At 34.2% G+C, this 21,778-nt stretch overlaps 3 protein-coding genes across 3 annotated transcripts; 2 read left to right on the forward strand and 1 right to left on the reverse strand.

Annotated features, from left to right (window-relative positions):
• On the forward strand, positions 1-1,981 carry BDB00DRAFT_300270 (uncharacterized protein). Its single transcript, XM_053116839.1, has 5 exons — positions 1-164; positions 235-984; positions 1,064-1,368; positions 1,448-1,593; positions 1,671-1,981. The coding sequence occupies exons 2-5, from the start codon at positions 335-337 to the stop codon at positions 1,827-1,829; spliced, it is 1,260 nt and encodes a 419-aa protein (XP_052980930.1). The 5' UTR covers positions 1-164; positions 235-334; the 3' UTR covers positions 1,830-1,981.
• A 7,049-nt stretch (positions 1,982-9,030) lies between these two features.
• Positions 9,031-9,366, reverse strand: BDB00DRAFT_761503 (uncharacterized protein; the record flags this gene model as incomplete). The annotated part of the gene is made up of 1 exon (XM_053119275.1): positions 9,031-9,366. A coding segment is annotated over one exon (336 nt), but the record flags the coding sequence as incomplete, so codon positions are not given.
• A 3,556-nt stretch (positions 9,367-12,922) lies between these two features.
• BDB00DRAFT_882723 (uncharacterized protein) lies at positions 12,923-14,587 on the forward strand (the record flags this gene model as incomplete). Its single annotated transcript, XM_053128174.1, has 3 exons — positions 12,923-12,938; positions 13,356-14,431; positions 14,489-14,587. The coding sequence occupies 3 exons, from the start codon at positions 12,923-12,925 to the stop codon at positions 14,585-14,587; spliced, it is 1,191 nt and encodes a 396-aa protein (XP_052980932.1).
• Between the last annotated feature and the right edge of the window lie 7,191 nt (positions 14,588-21,778).

Below are 21,778 nucleotides of genomic sequence, written 5' to 3' on the forward strand. Positions count from 1 at the left end.
CTACTTCCAACAACATCGAAATCGACCGTCCTGCACTTACTTCTACTCCCAGCCATAATAATGCGGTTACCACCAGTTCTTCTCCAGCTCCTAATAACATTACTCCTCCTTCCATCAATTCTACCGCATCTTCTTCTTCATTAGGCAAACGATCTCGATCATCCGTAAGTTTGTAGAATAGGCATAGTCTTTATTTTTTCAAAGTATCCAAATTTTCATCTTCTCTTCTGTCAGAGTGCCAAAACCGATTCTTATGAATTGACTCCAGATATGAAAGAAGAATACAAACGAGCATTTGAGGCGTTGGATGATGATAAAAAATGGGTTCTAGACGATGGCACTAAAGTGGAGGATGCAATGTATACATATGGAGCAAATTGTACTCATGAGCAGTAAGGAGATAAGCATACCCTTTGATTCGTTCTATACTCTTGATATTGAGGGCTTCTTGCTAATTAAACTAAAAATATTTAGCCCCGTGCATTCATTTATTCTTGACACGGAAGATAAGTGTTGGAAATCAGTGTTCAATCCATCTCAGCTTCAACAATTAAAGTTAGCCAGCAATAAGCTGTTCTGTGAATATGGAGAAGCATGCAAAAACATGTTTTCCGTATTTTCAAAAGTTATCAAGGATGCCAAGAGTCGTAAGCTGGCTTCAATAGCATCATCGTCATCAACATCATCAGCAGCAGCAACAACAGCAGCAACAGATCCGTCATCTTCGGAGTTGACGTTGACTATCAAAGATGAAGAAGATCTAATTGATGAGCTGTGGGAGAGACTCGCCGAAATCGGTCTCATCAATCCGCGAAAACATTACGATCTATATTGGCTACAAAAAACGATAGACCATTTTCTTAACTTATACCGGTTCAAAGTATTGGAGTGGGTCAAAAATCATGGCTCAGAAATGGACTTTATCAATCGTGTATGGACCATACTAGATCAGGTTTTTGACGATATAAGGGTTGAAACAAGAAGGTAAATTCATTTAATCAGTCGTATCCCCTCAACTAGCATATGTTTTTTTTATTTACAATGTCCATTAATTTATTTGTAGGGACAATGGATCCGTGTCAGCCACCTTCATTGATAACGAAGATCGCGCAGTAGCTGGAATGGCCGCCATTGCAGCCAAGGTGTCTTCTATCAGACCTGATCTTGTGTTATTCCAAAATGGAGTCGAATATGGAGTCGCAGAGTGTGGGAAAGGAGACGATGAAGAGGTTGGAAAGAAAGAGATCGTGGAGACTAGTTTGGATTGTCCAAAAATCATGAAAAGCATGTTTCTGCATGCAGCATTAAAATGTGACAACGACGAGGGTGTGACTCGAGCATTACAAATAGTTGGATTTTGTCATTTTGGTAAGTTATCAGGTTATTTAGATATATTATTTACCTTTTGCTGACAATGTTTTTTTATATCTTTTGTATTTGGGAATAGATCTTCGCATGAAAGTTTTAGTAATGGACAACGCTAATGGCTACGTCTGCAGAATCCGATCAACACCGCAATACGAAATATCAACCATTCCTTCACAAATGTCATCTGGTCTACTTCCTATATTAAAACTAACTCTTAGATCCAAGGTAAATATACATTCTTTGATTATATATGTATAACATAAACTTGATGCTCATCGCACTGTTCTGTTTGATTATAATAGTTGACCATCCAATCGTCTATCAAGGTTGTCAATGATTATTTTACACCTGGAGAAGATAATGACCCCGATTTTCAAGCCAGTATGGATCAAAACAAGACACGTTTAGTACTCCCGCGACTTCAGAAATCACCCAATAAAAAACCAAAGAAATCAGTCTAAAAAGCATACAAGTAATCATCCAACGAATCTTCTAGCACATATGTACCAAGTACCATCATCACCAACATAACAACAGCCACTACCTTTTTACTTATGGCATACCCTCCATTTATATTTTATTTTTACCATATCAAATGTTTTTACCTATATCAAATAGTTTCAATCATATAAACACTTCTCTTGTATACATCATACTACTACATTGCATTTGTTTATTATTTTTATGCCCTTTGCGTGAAAAAAAAGATTGGCTAGTTCCCTGATGTGTTAAGGGTGACCCAATTTTGATCCAATTTCATATGAGCGCTCATTTTCACCTCCTGTGGCCTAATTCAACTTCCAACGCTGTAAAAGTAAAAAGAAACCATCGTCTGGGTTGTTAAGAACATCTATTGGCGTCCTGCTATTAGTTGTCTAACCAATTATAATCTACTAGCTGTAATATAGATAATAAAATTGCTATGATCAGTATAACGATCAGTGGCCGAATTATTTATTTATTTACAATAAAAATAATAAAAATTGAATTTTTTTTATTTATATTGGTAGCCCCCCACGAGAAAAAAAAGAGCAATCGTTAAAAGTACATAACAACAAATAAAAATGAACACAACACAACACATTGAACAACTTGATATTGAAATTAAAAATTTAATTGATAATAAATGGACTTTTCTTGATAAATCTTGGCCTGAAATGCAACATAGATTTAATCATAGAACAGCTATTAAAGATATGAAGAATAATACAATAAATGATATAAAGGATGTATTACTTAATAGATTTGGATTTATACCTGTATTTTATTTTCTTACAGTTTTATATAGAAATATTGAATATCCAGGGCCATATCGTGAGATTGAAAAAGGACTTGCATTATTATATCATATGGTATCAGGTGTATCGGGAAAGGATATGCATACTGTTATGCCATATGCAACATTTTATGATTTATATAAGCGGTTCTGGATTACTAACTATAATGAATTGAATAAAAAGGTAAAACAAGATCTAGATAGTATGTTCTCATCACCACGTATTCGCATTCTATCAGCAATAATAAACAATCCAGATGGTTTTAAGAATGTTACACTATTTATTGATGGGCATGATAGTAAAATAAAGTATTATAAACCAAATGAGTCACATTCACAATTATATTCATATAAATTAAAAGGGCCAGCTGTACGTACACAAGTTATACAGGATATGAATGAAATAATTACACATATTTCAGTATCTGAAAAATGTGCTATCGGAAATGATGGTACTATGTTTATTAATATGAAATTATATAAAAAATAAGTGAGGCAGATTGTTTAGGGATGGATGGTGGATATAATTTATTTATACAAAAGTTCAAAGATAATGCGACCGATGCTGGATATAGTTTTTATGATCGTAATTTTTTACATCCCATAAGAAAAGAACCAGGACAAAAGTTAACAATCAATGAGACATACTTTAATAACAAGTTTGGATCATTTCGTTCAGCAATAGAAGCACAGTTTTCTATGTTAGGCTCTAAATTTGAACGACGTGCAGCATTGCAAATATCTGATATAAGATATTATAATATTCAGTTTCGTGTTGCTTGTATTCTTACTAATATATGGCGATTTGTAAATAAGTATAATATAGAGGTACAACCACATCATAAATTATGGTATGGAAAAGACTTTGAATTCCCAAGTAAGAAAAACAAACTTGACTTGGTATTTTCAAATGAGCAAAAAGTAAATACTGAATATAACGAAATGGTTGACATGCAGCAGAAATTTCTACAGCTTAATATTAATCAATCAATAGATATGGCTATAGATAGTGAGGAAGAAACTGAAAATAATACATCTAAACGCAAGAGAAAAAATCAAAGAGAACAGAGAAATATAGAACATGGTAATTCATATGAAATTGAGAAGATTGTAGGACATGTGTATACTGATAATAAGTACATATTTGAGGTTAAGTGGGTTGGATATAGTGTAAAGGATAATAGTTGGTTAACAGTTGATAAGTTTAATTCCCGGGAAATGCTACATGAATATATGGCCACACATGGTATTCAGCTCTAAGTTAATTTCTTATTTATTTGCTTATTAAAAAACCTCATATTGAAACTGACCGCATCAACCTTTCGTTTACTTGCCCAATTATATTTATGTTTTATGCATTCATTAGTTATACTTGTACTTATATTAGTACCTGTTGATTTGTTTTTGACGTCAGTTTCTTTTGTTATATCTATATCTTCTATTATAGCCTGTTTTATATCCTTATGCTTTTTAAAATATTCTTTTGGTTTTATTTCTTCTACTACTTTCTTGTTTCTCCGTTTATTTTTATTTTGTCTTTTTTTCTTTTTACGTTTTGGTATAGTATTAGGTATATTACAGTCACTGCTTTGCTCTGATTCAGATGTACTGACATCTATATATTTATGTTTCTCTGTGTCTTGTGGTGGGTTTTCCCAATCGATGTTATCAGTTATAACTTCATCACATTTTATATCATTTAATACATCCTCCCAATGTCTACAATCTTCTGGTAGGGGTGCCTTTACAGTTGACCATCCTCTATTATTTTGTTGAGGTGTTTTATGTTGTTTATTGTTCTGTTTATTATTACTATTATGTTTCTTTTCTTGTTCCTTTATATATTCTTCTGTATCAGCTAATTCTTGCAGTTCCTCTACTGTTTTATCCATCGGTGTATATTTTTTAATACCATCCTGACCACTGTTATGTGCATAACGGATAAATGTATGCTGATCTTGGTATTCGTTTTCGAATTCATCTTTGTATAAGTCTTCATACATATCCATGTTTTCATAATACATGAACTTATTTTCATAATCCTTCACCTTCATTGTGTATGGATTCCATATTATATGACCTTTACGGTTCTTATCAACATAGATAATATATAAACGATTGAGCGTTGGTTCTAACTCATATACTGATTTATTTTTGTATAACATGTGCGGCATATAGTTACTATTCAGTATTATTGGCATATTTTTCTTTTTAGTTATTGACTTTGTGAATTTGCCATTAAGTTTTAACCGTGTTCCTTCTAACATTTGATTTAAAAATGTTAATTTGAAATCAGAACCAGTTTCTTCATTATATATAAAGTCATAATCATCATCTTTATAATCTGACCAATCATTTTCTTTACTCATTAGATATGCCCTATGTCCACCTTGTTCTAACATATCAATATTATATGTTTTTCCAACATTTGATGGACCTACGATCCAGTATTGTGGTATCTTATTTTTACCACTAAACATTGTTTCAATACCAAACATAGACCACATATGTAATTTATTTCCAGGGTTATTTTCCATATCTGCATCATGAAAGTAAGAATTTAAATTTGATTTAACAGTATCATATTTCCATAGCAATTCTGGATATATTTCGGTAGCCTTCCGCATATTAAGCTGCTTCGTGATTAATTGATATCCAAGTAACTGTTGGTGCATTTTTCTGGTCTTAACTTCATAATTTGGATCCATATTATAACAAATATAATCTTTTCCTTTCATACAGTAGCTAATAGACTTTTGTGGATTACCACCTGGTTTTATATTTGGAGTAACACCATCGATAGTAAAGAATTTGCGTGCTGTTTTTGTGTCGAACCGCTCATTCATTTGTATCCATATATGAACATGTTTCTCACCAGTTTCTGGTGCAATTTCATCACATACAATTGCCTTTTCGATTCGATAACCAATACGTTCATGTTTTATAAACCATTCCATGATTTGTTCTTTTGTTAAATGGAAGTCCTTACAAATATATGTGAACAGCCCTTTAGTATTTTGGAATCGGAATTCTTTGCCGCCCTGCGAGGAATCTGCACCAGAGGTGTTATTTTCTAACATTGCATCGGAAAATTGAGGATTTGAGGATTTGAGGAATCTCACATATGCTCGAATTCTTCCAATGATTTTATTGCGTGCATTATCTTTAGTTTCTTTATCTACTTTAGCCTGTGTAAGGTCTTTTTCCAGTTCTGACCTCAGTTGTGTGACAAGAGGTTCATAATCAATATGCTGATGGTTCTCAGTAAGGTGTTTTGCTCTTTCAATCAAGAGCGTCAATGTAATTCCTAAAATAGGAACAAATTCAGCCATAATGGCTAAGAAGGCAAGAAGGTTGAGTTGGTTCATTTCGATTGTTGAAGTAATAAAATAAAAAATATAACAAATATGTTTTGCTTTATATTATGCGGTGTTATTTTTATATAATAAAAATAATTCAATTTTTATTTATTCAAAATTTTTAAATATATGCATGCCAAGACATTCATACATGAATTATTCAATAAAAATTAATTTGGCTATCCTGATATATCTTAGCTAATAAGTCATCTAGGGTTACTAGATCGCATTAAAATCATCGTAACCATGGCCGGTCCCCATTATTAAAATAAACTGGTCCCTGGAGGACAGATGCTGACACACAGCAAAGCGGAGGGACCAGTTTATCTTCTATTAAATAGGGAAGGGTGCTTACGATTTCAATCCCAGCGTAAAATCCAGATTTGGAAATTTCACTTTGTAACGGCCATGCTTTTTTAACGTTGCACGTTCCTGGGAGACTTGGGTAAACTTCAATTTTGTGCCGTCTTCCTAGACTATTACCACATTGCATTTCTCAATATGAGCTCCGAAGAGGTGTGCTACTTGATTTCATTTGCCATCAACGACATTTGATGTCTTTCTGTAAAAATCGTTGAGCATTTTGCACCGTTAGCCGGGATTCTGACAGACTGCTCTAGATGAGCTACAAATTTACTAACTATTTTTTTTCTGCACATTTCTCGACAAAGCAGTCGACCGATCATGTCTGTCACTGTGGCTCGGATCGCAATGAGCCATGTCCAGTGCATTCTCGCAGTGTTTTAGTAGAATAGGCAACGCATATTTTAACCATGTGTATTTGAATATTACTGCTGCAGCTGTTTGCTTACAAAGCTACAGATAGTTCGTTTTTGTATAAACTTTTGCGCCTATGTTTTGTATCTGTGGCTCGAGCACCCATCGTAGGCAGTAGGCGTAATCATAGAGAATGCCCACTTAACCCTATCAACTGCGGTACTGTGTACTTACTAATTTTTTGGTGATAATGCAATTTTCGCTGAAGATTACTGACAATCCTCCTCCTACACTTCCTATAGCTACTACCTCGCCACCATCACCTGCACCTATCATCAACAGTTCGCCTCCACCAACTTCTCCTGCTGTCGCTGCCCCACCTTTTACAGCTTCGGGTTTAGAGCGGGGCAGCGCCCTAACGGGAGGGTCAGCGGGAGGGAACGTCCTGCAAATATAATTATCAATGTCATATTAGCAAAAGCATCTAGATCGTAACAAATAATAGAATTTCGGGTCTTTGCTTTGGTAAGTAAGTAGGGCGAGCAAAGCGAGCTTTGTTTGGGGTGTACGGTCACATCTTTAGTAGGTAGAGCGAACAAAGCGTGCTTATTTTAGGGTGTAACAATCACATTTTTAGTAAGTATGATAGAGCGAACACAACGGCCTAGGTATAGGGTGCAACAATCACACCTTTCATGATGTCCCAGAATTTCCACCTCAACAATTGTCCAATACCCGTTTCAAGAGCAAGAGAATTCCACCTCTAAGATTTTGACCTGTAAATTTTACGAAGAAACTGAACACGATCTGTTCAGTTGCGAGGATTGCCCGGGTATTGGACATGAATCGTCTGAGAGTTCGGAGTGCATTAACTCGAGTAGCTGACACAGTAATCAGCTACATAATCTTAATCTGAAAGAGCCTTTAGGCATTTTTAGTGCAGTGACGACAATGACTTCAAGACCAAAATTATAAAAAACACCATTCTCACTCCTGTCAAGCAGAACAAATTTTCAGCATTGTTTGAAGGTAAAAGGGGGGTGGTAGGGGGCATTGCCCCCACCCGGGGTCTGGGGCAGAGCCCCAGTAAACTGGTCCCTGGAGGACAGATGCTGACACGCAGCGAAGCGGAGGGGCTCACATCGTCCGGAAGCGAAGCGGAGGGACCAGTTTATCTTCTATTAAATAGGGAAGGGTGCTTACAACCTCAATCCCAGCTAAAATCCAGATTTGGAAATTTCACTTTGTAATGGCCATGCTTTTTTAACGTTACACGTTCCTGAGAGACATGGGTAAACTTCAACTTTGTGCCGTCTTCCTAGACTATTACCACATTGCATTTCTCAATATGAGTTCCGAAGAGGTGTGCTACTTGATTTCATCTGCCATCAATGACATTTGAGGTCTTTCTGTAAAAATCGTTGAGCATTTTCCACCGTTAGCCGGGATTCTGATAGACTGCTCTAGATGAGCTACAAATTTACTAACTATTTTTTTTTGCACATTTCTCGACAAAGCAGTCGACCGATCATGCCTGTCACTGTGGCTCGGATCGCAATGAGCCATGTCCAGTGCATTCTCGCAGTGTTTCAGTAGAATATGCAACGCATATTTTAACTATGTGTATTTGAATATTACTGCTGCAGCTGTTTGCTTACAAAGCTACAGATAGTTCGTTTTTGTAAAAGCTTTTGCACCTATGTTTTGTATCTGTGGCTCGAGCACCTATCGTAGGCGGTAAGCATAATCATAGAGAATGCCCACTAAACCCTATCAACTGCGGCACTGTATACTTACTAATTTTTTGGTGATAATGCAATTTTGCTGAAAAGATTACAAACAAACCTCCTTCAATACTCGCTATAGCTACTACCTTACCACGATCACCTGTGCCTATGGAAAACAATCTTGTTTGCATTAATTAACCAAATTTTAGCTATTCATTTTATTTTCAAGTAAATCCATATAATTATCAATAATTGCTGTATTATTAAAATCTTCTTGCCAAATCCATTCATTATGTGAATCATCATAATCTTTCCATTTAACATAATATTTCATTTGTTTTTTAAATTTCCTATGTTTTATAATTCTTTCAACTTCGAAACTATCATCATCTGTATAATTATCATTTTCTATATCCATATTATTTATTGGTAATTCATTGCTATGATTATTATTAAAGTAGTTTTGAATAAATGCATCTTGTTGATTAGTCATATCTGTAATTCTTAATATATCAAATTTATATATAATGCTATTTATATTATTATTTCTATTAGGATTAGGATAATCAAAGTTTTCATTAACCTATAACAGATGATTTGGTTTATTAGGTATATTATATAACTGACAAAACTTTTGAATATTTAATAATAGAAGTGATAATTTTAATTGTACTTTATATATTTTTAAATCTGTAACTTTTATAGTACTTTCATTATTATTAAACCTTTTGAATTTATTGCCAAGAAATCCAAAACATGATTCTATTTTACTTCTAAAACTTCCAAAAGTTTCATTGTATAGTAATTCATTATCATTTAAGTCTATATTTTTACTTTTTCTAATAGGAAACATAAAATTATTAAGATTTATTTTATCATTTCCTTTTCTATCGCAATTTTCTATAAATTTTTCAGAATAGTAGTAGGAGGATGTTTATTAGTTGAAGTTTTTCATCTAAACTAAGGTCAATAAAATATTTAAGACTCACAAAAATTCCTCATGTTTACAAAATTATTATAATTTTAAAATTGAATATAAAAAAAATTGAATTTTAATTAAATATAAAAATATATTACAATGGATAACCAACAAATAGATGAAAAGATTAATAATGAAGTTAACAAAATTATTGTTAATAAGTGGGAATTTTTGGAATATAACTGGCCAATTGTTAATTATAATTACAAGCATCGTACAGAATTAAAACATATTAAAGGTATTGATGATATTAAAAAGATTTTAGTAGATAAACTTGGTCATATAGCTGTTTTTTTCTTTTTGGTTGTTTTATATACTAGCTGTGAATATCCTGGCCCGTATTTTGAAGTTGAAAAAGGTTTATTTTTATTATATCATTTAGTTTCTAGTGTTTCTAGTATTGAAATTAATAAGTTTATCCCGCAAACATCATTTCACAAATACTATAAAAAGTTTTGGATGAATGAAGATAACTATAAAAGGTTAAATAAAATTGTTAATGATTCTATGGAGAATATGTTTTCTTCTTTAACTTTAAGAATTTTATCTTCTTATAAATATAATCCACTACTTTTTAAACACATAACTTTTATAATAGATGGTCATGATTCAAGAATTAACTATGTTAATACTGATATAAAACATGAAAGATTATGGTCATATAAATTTAAAAAAAATGGAGTTCGTACACAAATTGTTAGCGATATTAACGATATGATTTTATATGCTTCCAAAAGCGATTATTGTTCTGATAGTTCTGACGGAAGTATGTTTTTGAACATGAAATTATATAAGAAAATATCTAAACAAGATGTATTGGCAACAGATGGTGGTTATACTTTATTTATTAATCAGCTTATAGAACTTGGTATAGAAAAAGGATATAATTTATCTTTAAATAATTTTGTTTATCCTATACGCAAAGAAAAGAATGTAGATTTAACAGCAGAAGAAAGGCATTATAATGATGTTTTTGGTAGCTTCCGTTCAAAAATAGAAGACCAATTTGCTGCAATAGGTAATAAATTTTATAGATTTAATAATAATAAATCTATTGTTAAGATGGACAACATAAAGTTTTCTAATCTTCAATTTCGTGTTGCTTGTTTATTAAAAAATATAAAAATATTTAGTGAAAAGTTTAATATTAATACATAAGCACATCATAAATTGTGGGAATCAGATAATTTTGAATTTCCACACGAAGCTAAATTAATAGATATAGTTATTAGCATTTCATCTGAGGCAAAAAATAAATTAGATGAAATGGTTAAATTACAGGAACAGTTTTTAAATAATTTAAGTATAGATAATACTGATATGATGATTGATAATGAATACAGTGATGAAAATGATAATAATAAAGATGTTTCCAGCGAAGAAGATGTACCTAAATTCAATGAGAAAAAAAGAAAAAGAAAAGGTAAAGGCAAAGGAACATTAATGGATATAAATAAAATTAGAAATAATTCAACTTCTAATATTTCTTATGAAATAGAATCCATAATAAATCATAAATTTGAAAATGACTCCTATATATTCCTAATTAAATGGAAAGGTTATAATGAATCCCAAAATAGCTGGATATCAATGAAAGATTTTAATGAAACCGATATGTTAAATAACTATATGAAAATTAATAAATTAACTTAGATAACTTGATACTCTACCCTTCCTAATAAAATATCATAGTTATTTTATTTTATGTAAGATATATTATTTGAGTGTATATAGTGGATAACCTCGGTTCCTACTATTGTAATAATCCTTTAAGTACATTTGCTAGGTTAAAACTTCCACTGTTGCATATATATATTTTTCTAGATTTTCTTTTTTTTATCCTTTTGTTATTAGTTTTATGTATAAAATCACCATCATTAACAATTATGTATGGTAAATTAGGATTTTCTATTTTTTTTGTAGATTTTTTATTTTTTTTTCTTTGGAACATGAAGTTTACTATGTATAGTACAAAGGTAATCAGGTTTAGGTTTATCTCCATTAAGATTAGTATTAATTTTTCTGTGACACATATGGCCATTTTTCTTACCTCTTTTATGTATGTAAGTGCACACATTATCGCTTGTATTAACATACCAAAAATAATTATCTTTAACTTTATTAATTTCTTCATTAATTTTTTTTTCATAATCATCTTCTTACTTTCAATATCTTTAACTAACATTTCATCTTCAAAATAATTATGCACAACTTGCTCCATTAAATCTTTAATAGAACAAATCATACTATTCTTATTAATAAGTTCAGTATTTAATATAACCATTTGAATTTTTTATGCCAAATATATTGGAGGTATTTATTTTTATATTAAAAAAAAATTCAGTTTTTTTTTTTAAATAAAATTTAACAGTATGCACAATTTCAAAATCTAAGAATAAAAAAATTTGTCAGTTAAGAAAAAATTTAAAGAAAATTTATTAACATCATATCAATGTTTATTCCTCATAGTAACCACCATTAAATGCTATGCAATCATTTTCATTTAATTTATTTTCCAACTTCATATCTAAAAACATTTGCCCATCATTATAATTTCTGCATGGTTTACTATCAGATACATTAACTACAAATTCATTAATATCATATATAACTTGTGTTCGTAAACCTGAATTTTTTGAATTTATATGAATAAAAATTTCTTTTCTTTATATCTTTATCGTTATAATCTATACGACTATCATGACCATCTATAAATAAAGTCATATTTTTAAAGCCTATAGGATTAAGCTTTTTTGCATTTATTATTCTCAAAGTAGTGGTTGAAAACATATTTTCTAATAATTCAGTTATAATTCTATTTAATTCATTCTTATTATTTTCCCAAAATTCTTTATAAATTGCATAAAATGATGTATAAGGAATAAAGTCATTCATATCTCTTATAGATTTACCTGTTATTAAATGATATAATAAACATAAACCTTTTTCCATAAATACATATGGACCTTTATAATCATATTTATTAAAAAATAACTATTAGAAAAAAGAAAATAGGAATGTATCCTAATTTATCTACTAATTCTTGCTTAATTTTCTGTATATTTGTTATATTTTTTATTTCTTCTTTATGCTTATATTCAGATATCTTTATAGGATAATCTTTATCCAAAAATTGCCAGTATTTATGATTTATTTTTGAAAGTTCATTGTTTATACAGTCATTTCAGAAAGTAAAGTCGTTGATTTTGAGTTTGAAGTCGTGCAAAAAAATCTCGTGTCCAACAATGATGTCGACTGGTCCAGTAATGAAGTCGTGTTCGCGTGCGTTTATTGTTAGATGTCGCTTAGTAATTATCCAATAAAATTCTTGGCATTTTCATTTTGTACAACCTAGGAGCGAATCCTCGTTTCCTTTATCACTAATTATCATAATATCGGCATGTTGATTACTGGTATCGTAGCGTCGATGCATTCTTCTAAATATACGCGAAGCATATATTAAATATTGGAAACACTCTCATTCATTCATGTTAATATGATTCAACTTACCAGCATCACCTTGGAAATTTGTTTTTTAGGGAAATTTGGATTTTTTTCCTAGTGTGAAATGCAGAGGCGTTTAAACTCCTACGTCTAAAAAAAAAGGATACTTTTTTTTTGTTTTCTTTGAAATCAGCCCTTTGTTTTGTTTTACGTGATGTCTGCCGAACCATCGATTTTCAAAGCTCAATTGGTTGAAATTGTTAATACATGCTTTGTATGCTCTAAAACATATATAGCGCCACAGAAATTACGCCATCATTTCAAAAAGCACGGAATCAATATTCCCGAACGACCTGTTGGCGTTAGACATTATGACACACCCGATTATTCATTTGTAAAAGCTGATGGCAAACATCCAGATATTCAAAAGCACTTTGGCTGTCTGTCTTGTCCTGCTCATTTTAAACTTTTAAACGATTTAAAAGATCATTTTATCAATGACCATCCCGAATCTATGCCGCCAGCACCGCAACACCAAGAAAGCAATGACGTTCCACCACATTCACCAAAAAAACGAAGTGTGGATGAGATTGTAGACGTTGATGACGTTGACACAGAATTAATGGACCATTCATGTCTATCAATCATACCTCCTTGCGATGATGACCGGCTCATGATTGGTGACTTTGACGTGACCGATGCATTTTATAACTTTCAACAGTCCTTACTGGCTCATAAATGGAAACTCTCTCTGGAGGACCATATCCAATATGCCATGGCGTCCACCTCAATTCTATTCTTGTCTAGAAATCAATATTCTGAAGATTTTCTGCCATTTTTCGATGAACACAACCTAAAGGCTACCATTGACCGTGTTGATACTATCTATGATATCAAGAAACCACGAATGCCTACCAACGTAGTCATGGAAATCATCAAGATCATCGAAGACCTTTTATCTACCGCGACAACAAGAGAAAAGGCTGCTATAAAATTATTCGGATTAGATCTTACCACAAACGAATATAAGTTTGCCAAAGCAATAGCAGAGCTGGTCAAGAAACTACCTCGTGTATCCCTTGCAGAAGAGTCAAATGAAATGGAACTTTGCTCTCGGTATGTCGATCCATTCTTGTGCGGTATATTTGATGAACCCGATGAAGGCGTTTTTTTGCGATGGACGAACGAAACCATATTAGAAGCGAAAAAGCAACAAAGCTTGCTGAGTTGGCGACCCGATATTTGCATCACCAGATTACAAGGCGTCAAATGGAAAGCGAACATTGGTTTTGGGGAGGCAAAACCAGCACATCAAGGCTCTAACCATTACTCGGTCTGTCGAGATCTTTTACGCGTCTCAGTTTTTTGTAAAGACGCCCTGGATACGCAGAAAATGATGGGAACTATGGGTTTACAGATCGTTGGTAGAACAATCACCTTTTATATCTTGGTATTACCTTCAAGTGGTCTATATATTATGCATGAACTTGCCAAAATTAAGATTCCAGATTGCCTGAATGATTTACCAAAGCTGGTCACCGATATTCTAGACATTTTGCTTGTACTTGACGTTTTTGATTGAATTTGCATTCCATCTGTTGATTGTCCACATCCCAAGCGACATCGCCCAACAATAAGCAGCTCCATCTTCGACCAACTTTTTTCCACATCTCAAAATCGTAAACGACCTTGCATTCTGAAACAGCATCATAATTAGTCAATAAGCAAATAAAAACAAATAATTATGGCTATTTTTTTTTATTATTATTTTTTATCTTATAACCAAGCAACTTAAGCTGATGGGTAGACTGGTGGATAGACTGATGGGTAGACTGATAGGTAGACTGATGGGTAGACTGATGGGTAGACTGATGGGTAGACTGGTGGGTAGACTGATGGGTAGACTGATGGGTAGACTGATGGGTAGACTGATGGGTAGACTGATGGGTAGACTGGTGGGTATGGCTACTGACAGGATCAACCAGGTAACTCTTTAAATTAAGGCTGTCCTGTCCGAAGACAAGACTGAGAATTTTCAGTCAAAGACCGTCAGTTCACTCCTTTGTTTTAAAGTTTTACTAGGGAGCGAAAAACGCTACTATAAAAAGGTCCACTACTTTTCGAGCCGTTGCCGGTCTAATCTATAGCAAACACCTCCATCAGTCTACCCACCAGTCTACCCACCAGTCTACCCACCAGTCTACCCATCAGTCTACCCATCAGTCTACCCACCAGTCTACCCATCAGTCTACCCACCAGTCTACCCATCAGTCTACCCACCAGTCTACCCATCAGTCTACCCATCAGTCTACCCATCAGTCTACCCATCAGTCTACCCATCAGTCTACCCACCAGTCTACCCATCAGTCTACCCATCAGTCTACCCATCAGTCTACCCATCAGTCTACCCATCTGTGCCCGTTTTTGTAATTTTTCTTTGGCAAGGCATTTATCAAAGCATTTAGCAGAATGAGAAACGAAGCCTTTGAAATCACTAAAATGTAAGCTATCACATGCCTCACTGATCCTAGTCATGAGCGATTCTTTTTCCAAAAACTTGTTTCGTTTAACTTTACTTTTGACGACTGACCAAAACTGCTCAATTGGATTCAGTTCAGGGGAATATGGAGGAAGATATGCATATCGATATCCTCGAGAGTGAATATACTTTCCTATGTCAGTTGAGCTATGGATAGGAGCATTATCTATGACAAGATAATGTCCCTTCATTTCTGGATACTTGTTCATTCATCAAGAGTAGCTTTTAAGAAGCTCAAGTAATGACCTGTCACTGTTCCTATGCTATAACCATCAATCTCACACCCGAGCTTTCTCTTCTTGATACGCTTCGGAACTCGCAACTAACATTAATTAAACCTGTGGCAGAAATTGCACCTAAAATAGAAGTTGCTTTTGCTTTAGTCATTGGCACTGTATCTACTGCAGGAGTGCCTTTCTTTGACCAAGCCATACCACGTTTCAAATTAATGTGAAAGGCCGATTCATCAAGAAAGACACAATTTGTTGTGAAATCCAGGTCAGTTTGCTGCCACTTTTGAACCCAGTCGTATCTTTGCTGAATCTTTTCCTTACTGTTCCTTTCCACAGGATGAAACTGTGCTTGCTTAATAGATAGATTACACTGAGTTGTCATGAAGTTATAAACAGTACTACGAGAAACGTTGAGATCCTCATAGTTTTGTTTCAAACTTTCCACCACTTCATTGACAATGGTAGAAGGATTCTCATCAATGTAATTTAAAAGAAATTGCTTATGCTCATTCCCAAGAATACGACGTCGCCCTGATTTTTTCTTTTTTTCGAAAATGCTTTTGGGGTCTTCGTAATACCGTTTTACCCATCTCTGCGCTGTCCGGATATGAATCCCCAATTGTCTCGCAGCAGTAGAAGCATTTAAGCATTTGCTGAAAAATAAATGAAAAAATCTAGTCTTGTCTTCATCAGAGTAAACCGTATAGCGTCGCTTATTGCATAATTCCATATCAACATTACAGTTTCTTTCATCCGCAGTTGGAAGTATAACAGGATTAGATTGTCTTTCTAGAGGTTTATTCATTAAGAATTGAGTACAGGAACTTATTGTCTCAATAGCATACAACTCCTCATCAACAACAAGATCCATCGGCTCAACGCCATGTTCATCAACAACATGCCCTTGTCCATCTTCATAAAAAATTGCATACTCAACTTCAATATCTGTAAAATAAATCGTAAATAGAAAAAAGAGAGTAAAATGGACACAGAAAATCGTAACCCCTTTTTTATAACAATTTAATACCAAGAATTTTATTAGATAATTACTAAGCGACAATTAAAAATAAACGGAGTTCGTGACACGTGAGCAAGACTTTATTTTTGGATCAATCGACATTATTATTGAACACAATTTTTTTTGCACGACTTCAAATTTAAAATCAGCGACTTTACTTTCTGAAATGACTGTAATATTGTCTATTTTAATTATATATACAAATTCAGTTTTTTTTATTGGTTTTAATTTTATAAGGTTTTTTATCATGCTATGTGCTACAATTACTAAATGCAAAAGTAGGATCAATTATAAAATTTTAAAGTTTATAATTAAGATTATATTTAAAATCATTAAATGACTTTATAGAAAATTCATTTTTATCATAATTCTTTATACTGATACTTTCTACGCTTATCTTTTTATTATTAAAGAAATTCAATTTTTATGTAAAAAGTATAATTATTGCTCATGTCATGTCATGTGATGAATTAAAAAGTCTTGGCAAAAAGTGTTAAAGATGAAAATAAAAAATAAAAATACAATCTATACTTGTAAAATAACTGTTCATTTTTTGCTGTATATTTTAGCATTTAATATATTGCAGTGTTTTGAAAAATTTTAATATTCTCAATTCATTATAAGTTTAATAAAATTTTTAAATTTATTTATAAATAAATGTTCTCCTCATAAGATTTCGCCCCACCTATCCTCATTGTTTAGTGTAAAATTATAGAGAGGAGTATACTTACACTTTCCTTTTTTCAAGTTTATGGAACACCACTAATGCAGAAGATCGTTTATACTTTATATTAGTAAATAAAAGGTGTTGAAAAAATAAAATATTGCAGCTTAGTAATACTCTTTCACCTTTTTGATTGTGCTGTGGGCAAAAACACTGGGCTTGCAGGGGAATATCAAGGGGTAGAAAAAAGCTTGATATTATCTTGATATACAGCTTTATTATAAAATATCAAGATGTTTTCAAACACCTTGATATTTAGCTTTTCGAGTAAATATCAAGGTCTTTTTATACCTTGATATTTTTATGTGCATATAGTCCCCCAAGCTTATGATTGATTACATCATGCATGTAGATGTCTATAACGGTCTTACCATATACTGCATATGGACCGGGTGCCTTCTGTAGTAGGTTTGTAAAAAGAAGTATTACGCATTGCATATTTTCGCTCTTTATATTACACATATAGTAAACGGACAAAGCATGCTATTGGTTTTAATATTCATGGTGTAATATATATATTATTATAGGTGTTCACAACTGTCTTTATTATTATATTTCGTATAAAAAATCGAGTACAAGATTATGCTTGATAGAACATTAAAAGAACGTTATCAAATGTAAGTCTACATTATGTGATCCTTTTAAAAGGATGGCTGTAGTTGAAAAGAGCTAGTGCAAAGGACAGCAATCCTACTATGGAAAGATGCATGTCGAGTCAATTTATAAGTGAAAAGAAAAACAGCGCAGAAGAAGATGTTCATAGACGATTTTGGAGATGTCGTACCTAAAAGATACATTGAAGATTGTTAGTGAAGAATCCAGAATGCATTATTCACAGGATGAAGGAGTTAAGACCGGCCGCGAAAGGAGCAGTTTGATATCTACTAATGGTGCGGAGATAACGAAGCTCGTTATACGTCATAAGAAAAAAGTACTAGCAAAGATATGCATGCCTATGTGGCCTTGATCCTTATCATCCATATGAGTCAACCATAATAGTAGCACTCCATTTCATCACGTTAGGAAACATTAGCAAGGCATGAATAAGTTCGTAGTGTACATACGGCACGGTGAGAGGAATGGTACATTGTAGTTAGTCAGGGTTATGGATAAATGGTATATATACCTATAATTAAAAAAAAGAGAAACTTACACTCTTCTAGCTAGTATATAACATTTGGCAGCGACGGCAGCTTCAAAAGGCATAAAGTACGAACTTTGTTGTATGAAATGGTATAGTGAAGGCATGCACTAGTATTAGCAATATAGGTCGTAGGAAATGTAAGGAAAGGATAAGAGCCAAGAGAATCACCTTCCAGCAAGACTGTAAATAAAAATCGAAGAAGGAGGAGGAAGAGAAAGGGATTTAAGTGAACCAAAGAAAAGAACCTTTAAAAAGTATTCATCACATGCATACTCACAAAATCCGATACAAACATTTGTAACAGATTATGCAAGTAGCACGTCATTACCGACCAATACTTCATCCATCTTTCAATACACCAACTTTACCTACCACCTTACTCCTGAGGTTATGAAGGCATGACGAAGTTGTATCCACTTGGCGTTCCCTTAGCACTGAATATTAAAGCGTTGTAGAAGGTAGTGGCCTGTGCAAAAGCCATGACCGTAGTGAAAAGTAACAGGCCATTGTAATATCCAATAAACCAAAAGAGACAGAATAAGTCAACGAGACCCGAAAGGAATTGAAACTGGTTTATTATGATAACAAAAGTTCTCACTATTTATAAGAAATGGCTTATCCTTGGCAACTACCACAGCGTGTGCATTGAACGGATGAATTGATGTTACAAATCAATTATATAGGATTAAGTAATGTATGATGCGTGAGTAAAAGGTACATCCGGGTAAATGCCTCAGATAGTAGCTAATGTGAATTACGTGATCCGAATAATGACAACTTCTTCCTGAGCATAGCTGATCGGTGTTTCACCAAGATGTGTATGAATAAGGAAATGTCCGCACAAGTGAGGTTATGAGGGAAATAACAGCAATCGTTAATGACAGATTAAAGAATAAGTGTTATTGAACATGTTGGATACAACATTGCCCCCTGCCAGGTTGGAACAACCGTAAGATAAGTTGTTGCATTGCACTAGCCTTCATTATTGATAGAAGTGACGTGTCAGAAAACTCCAGTTATGTAAAAACCCAAGGGAACTTTGATGGGAAAAAGATATGGAGAAAGACGATGTCTTTAAGTGCGTCTGCGTTTGACGTTACGTTCAGAACGACGTAGTGGTGCAGTCTGTTTGCGTTTGCTTTGCGTTTGGCGAGGCTGAGGTGGCTGTGCCTGTTTTGCCTGCTTTGCTTGGTTGTGAGTGTTACGAAGCCGAGGAGGCAATCGCTTACCCTGATTTGAATTGCTATCGTCTCGACGTTGCCAATATTTTTCAATCAGCGTCAAGTCATTGAAATGCTCGATGGGTTCCCAGGTATCGTCTTCAGGCCCATATCCTTTCCAACGAACAAGATACTTATAATTGCCAGGAGAACCTTGGTGATCCACAATAGACTGAACTTCAAAGAAATCTTCACCAGAAGCGATGGTGTCCTGAGAAATCAGTTTGATATAATGAGGAGGAACATCACGACCCAGAAGGGCGCCTGTAGAGTCTGTAAGAACGTATTGACCATTCCCTTTGTTTTTGCCATGGACAGTGTAAGGACCTTCATAACGAGCATCGGTCTTGGATCGACGATTCATGCTGATGACCATAACCTTACTGCCGATAGGGAATTCCTTCAAAATACGGAACTTCTTTGCGAATTTCCCTTCTTGTGCTTGGTGTAGAGCTTTGATCCGGTCACGAAGAGCAGGAATGACAACCTCAGCCATCTGTTCCTCTCTTTTGTCAGTGTAACGAATCTGATCCTCAATGCCTTCCTGTATCAAATTGCTGTAGTCTTGCCAGAGATTAGGTTGACGAGCGAACATGACCGAAAACGGACGGGAACGATGCAAGGCAGCATGCTTGTTATTGATAGCAAGTTGTGCACTTGGAAGGAACAGATCCCAATCATCCTTTTTTCCGTGTAAACGTTTAACGATCACGCTCTTCGTCGTATGAACCCATTTTTCTGCGCAGCCATTTGCTCTAGGATTGTATTGCGTAATGAGGCGTCTGTCTACGGCACAGTTTTCCAATAGATGACGAACGACTTCATTGCTGAATTCAGAACCACGATCCATTTGTAGGATTTTTGGGTAACCAAAGTCTCCAAAGATTTGAACGAGATTCATAGCAATGGTAAGTGCGGTCTTGTCAGGAAGAGCACGTAAAATAACGTAGCGAGAAAATAAATCAACCATGACCAAAATATAGTTGTTACCACGAGGTGTAGTGCAGTTTAAATCGCCTAGGTCAATAGCCCAGTGATCGCCAGGTTTATCTGCAGCGATGCTACGAAGTGGGTGATAACCGTGTTTGCCAATATTGAAACGTTGACAGTCTGGACAATTAGCAACGGTGTTTAAAGCGTCTTTCTTTATAGTTGACCAGTGTAGGCCTTGGCTATGCATTTCATTGATGATTGAATCAGTACCGAAATGGCCATTGAGATGTGCTTGTACTAGGAGATTAGCACGTTCATTCTCGGGTGGTGTCATGTATTCGACGAGTGTTGCAGTACGTTGAGTGAGGGATTGAGAAGAAGAAAAGCCGTTTTTGTTTTGGTGTGACTTTTTGAGTTCACCCAAATATGGTGAAGGAGCGATTCTTTTTCCTGTAGTATCATCCCCCGCCAGCTTCTTTGGCATAAAAAGACGGCTGAGCGTGTCCGGTAAGATGTTTTGCATACCAGGTAGATGAACCACTTCAAAGTCATAGTCAAAGATAGTGTCATACCAGGTAACCATCATCGGATTTGCTACAACTTGTGTGTGCAGATAAGTTAAAGCTTTATGATCAGTAAAGAGTGTGAATCTGTTACCCCATAGATACTTGTGGAATTTGCGAAAACTGAAGACAACTGCTAAAAGTTCACGCTTTGTGACACTATATGACGTTTCAGCTTTGTTTAAAGCACGTGCCATGAAACCAATGTATTGATATCGGTTGTTTTTGATTTGGTAAAGACAGCAACCAATACCAGTGTCAGAAGCATCCGTTGCCACATAATAAGGCAAAATTCATCAGGTTGGCTTAAGACAGGAGCAGATTCCAAAGCAGCTTTGATATTGTTAAAAGCGATGGTGTGTTCTTCTGTCCAGTGCCCGGATAAATCCTTTATGTTGCGGAGCTTGTCAAGGGGAGCTGTGAGCATAGCCACCTTGGGAATGGATTGTCGGAAGAAGTTCACTAATCCAAGAAATTGTTGTATGTTATGGCCAGTTTGAGGTAATTTCCAGTCATGGACGTTAGCAACTTTGC

The sequence above is a fragment of the Zychaea mexicana genome (assembly GCF_025766255.1).
Source record: "Zychaea mexicana strain RSA 1403 chromosome Unknown BDB00scaffold_26, whole genome shotgun sequence".
In the NCBI taxonomy this organism is placed as follows: domain Eukaryota; kingdom Fungi; phylum Mucoromycota; class Mucoromycetes; order Mucorales; family Lichtheimiaceae; genus Zychaea; species Zychaea mexicana.

Bases quoted from the DNA above. Each gene is read 5' to 3' on its own strand.
- BDB00DRAFT_300270 (XM_053116839.1), top strand. From the start codon at position 335: ATGGCACTAAAGTGGAGGATGCAATGTATACATATGGAGCAAATTGTA. The intron at 985-1,063 runs GTAAATTCATTT...ATTTATTTGTAG, and splicing joins ATAAGGGTTGAAACAAGAAG to GGACAATGGATCCGTGTCAG. The intron at 1,369-1,447 runs GTAAGTTATCAG...ATTTGGGAATAG, and splicing joins AGTTGGATTTTGTCATTTTG to ATCTTCGCATGAAAGTTTTA.